This window comes from Colletotrichum fructicola, assembly GCF_000319635.2.
Source record: "Colletotrichum fructicola Nara gc5 chromosome Unknown KSG_Nara_v1_contig12, whole genome shotgun sequence".
NCBI classification, from domain to species: Eukaryota; Fungi; Ascomycota; class Sordariomycetes; order Glomerellales; family Glomerellaceae; genus Colletotrichum; species Colletotrichum fructicola.
In genome coordinates, this window is record NW_027094062.1 from 194,260 (window position 1) to 196,416 (window position 2,157).

The 2,157-nt window shown below is 56.6% G+C and overlaps 1 protein-coding gene across 1 annotated transcript; it reads left to right on the forward strand.

Moving 5' to 3' along the window:
• Positions 1 to 474: 474 nt before the first annotated feature.
• On the forward strand, positions 475 to 2,157 carry CGGC5_v017289 (uncharacterized protein; the record flags this gene model as incomplete). Its single annotated transcript, XM_066153882.1, has 2 exons — positions 475 to 1,396; positions 1,763 to 2,157. 2 exons carry the CDS (start codon positions 475 to 477, stop codon positions 2,155 to 2,157), a joined length of 1,317 nt encoding a protein of 438 aa, XP_066006719.1.

Consider the following 2,157-nt stretch of genomic DNA (forward strand, 5'->3'; position numbering starts at 1 on the left):
TCACTTCTGACAGCTCAACCCCACTTGTGCCCGGGACAACGCTCTCAAGCTCCCTCGACATGTCGAATCGGCACACCAGTACTCAGCTGAGTTTGATCGAGGTGGACAATGGTTCTTCAGGCACGTCAACCGGAGCGATTCTGCGATACAAGTGACCACCATGGCATGTCGTTTACGTCCACGGAAAGGCTTGACGACGCCGTTCACTTCTCGAACCTAGGCTACTTTGGTACGTATTCGCAAAAGACTACACCTGTCCTTTCTCGATGGTGCAGATGCACAAGCTTGATGCTGATCGCGAATGGGTGTTTAAAGCAGGTTCTCTCAAGGGCAAGATCTTAGTTGAGTTTGGCTATTCTCAAACAACGAATGGCAATTTTTCTTAGCATCCACTGTTAGTGTAATACGTGGGATACCACCAAAATCCTTAACAGCTGAAAATCCTTCACCTCTCGCCTCCAGCGCCCTCCTGCGATGGCTTCACAGCCTCCGGCGGGCCCCGGATCGCCGCCGGCCCCTTCGGCCGGCCCTGATCGAGGCTCCGGAACCTCTCCGGAACCGTCCCCAACCTCAAGGGCTAAACGCCGCCGCGGTACCGAGGCCCAGCCATCCCAGCCCAGCCTCGTGGGAAGCAAGCCCGACGCCTCTACGACAGCCCCCTTAACGGCTAAGGGGCCTACGACGATAACTGGAACAGCTACTGGAGCTGTCCTTACAGCCCTGGATGAGGAAGCGAAGCACTATGAAGCCCGGAAGGACGTCTTTATAGCTATCGCCCAGTCTGTGGATAATGTGGTCTCCTGCTTTGAGGGGCCTAGGAAGCAGATTGCAAAGGAGGCTACGGCCTATGTGATCCAAGCCTTGAAAAGAATCATGGGTAACGAGGCAGCGGCCCCGGCCCCGCGTCGGGACTGGGCTGATGTAGCGGCCTCAGCACCGGCTGCAGCCCCGGCCCCGGCCCGTAACGTTACCCGAAACCCAACCCAGCCTCAAGCCCAGACCCAGACCCAGCCCCAGGCTCTAACCCAGCTGAAGGAGAACCTCCGGGTCTTTGCCCGTATCCCTGAAGAGGGCCTAGGGGCTGCTAGGAAGCATGCCCCTTTTACCCTACGCCGTACAGTCTGCCAGGCCCTTAGCCTCCAACTAGCAGATATCCCACATATCTACCACATTGCAACTGGCTACTCGCTAAGACCCCTGAACAAGCAGGTCCAGCAAACCCTGCTTGCAAACAGACAGAAACTAGCGGACAGCCTGGGAGCTTATAAGGTTGAAACGCCTACTAAGTGGTTTACTTACGTTGTCCCACGCTGCCCTGCTAAACTGTGGTCCCTTGATGGTGAGGCCCTCGACCCAGCCACTCTGGTTGAAGAGGAGGTCTTTGCACAGACGGGATGTAAGCCTATCCGGGCCCGACAATCCCAACTTGGTATAAACCCCATCACAAACGAGGTCTCTTGGATTATCTCCTTCTCTGCAGAAGTACTACCCTTCAGGCTCTTCAACCAAAGCAGCAGATCTCAGCTTATCCAGAAGAAAAAGACCCTCATCAGACATGACCCTGGTTGCCAGGGATATCATTCAAACCGGTACTGTAACCGACAGCCACTCTGTAGCAACTGCAGCAGGCCCGCAGGCTCCCATGAGACCTGGCCCTGCATAGCCAGACCGAAGTGCGCTAACTGCGCCGGCCCCTTCCAAGCCAACCATAAGGACTGCCCAGCAAGGCCCTTAGTGGTTAACGGCTCCCCCACCCTCCTAGGTCGGAAGGAACTCTCCCGGATCCGTAAAGCCGGGCAGAAGGCCTATGAGGCCCTCTATCAGAGCAGCCAGGCCGGCACCCACGCCCGCAGCACCCAGCAACCTAGCAACAGCCTGACGAGCCCTCAGCCTGGCTCTAAGCGACCACGAGCCCCTACCCCTACCCAGGACTCAATCATCGTAGCGGACGTTAGCGATACAGCAAGCTCTAGCAGTATGGAGGAGGATGAGAATGAGGCTGAAGCAGACGTCTCTGACAGCAACCCTATCCTACCACCACTACCTACCCAGCATACCCCAGCTACCTCAAGCAGCAGGGTCCAGCGGGTAGCTCAGAAGCCTGATTATAACGTTATTAATGCCTACACCCACCTCGACCTCGACTCGGAGCAGTAG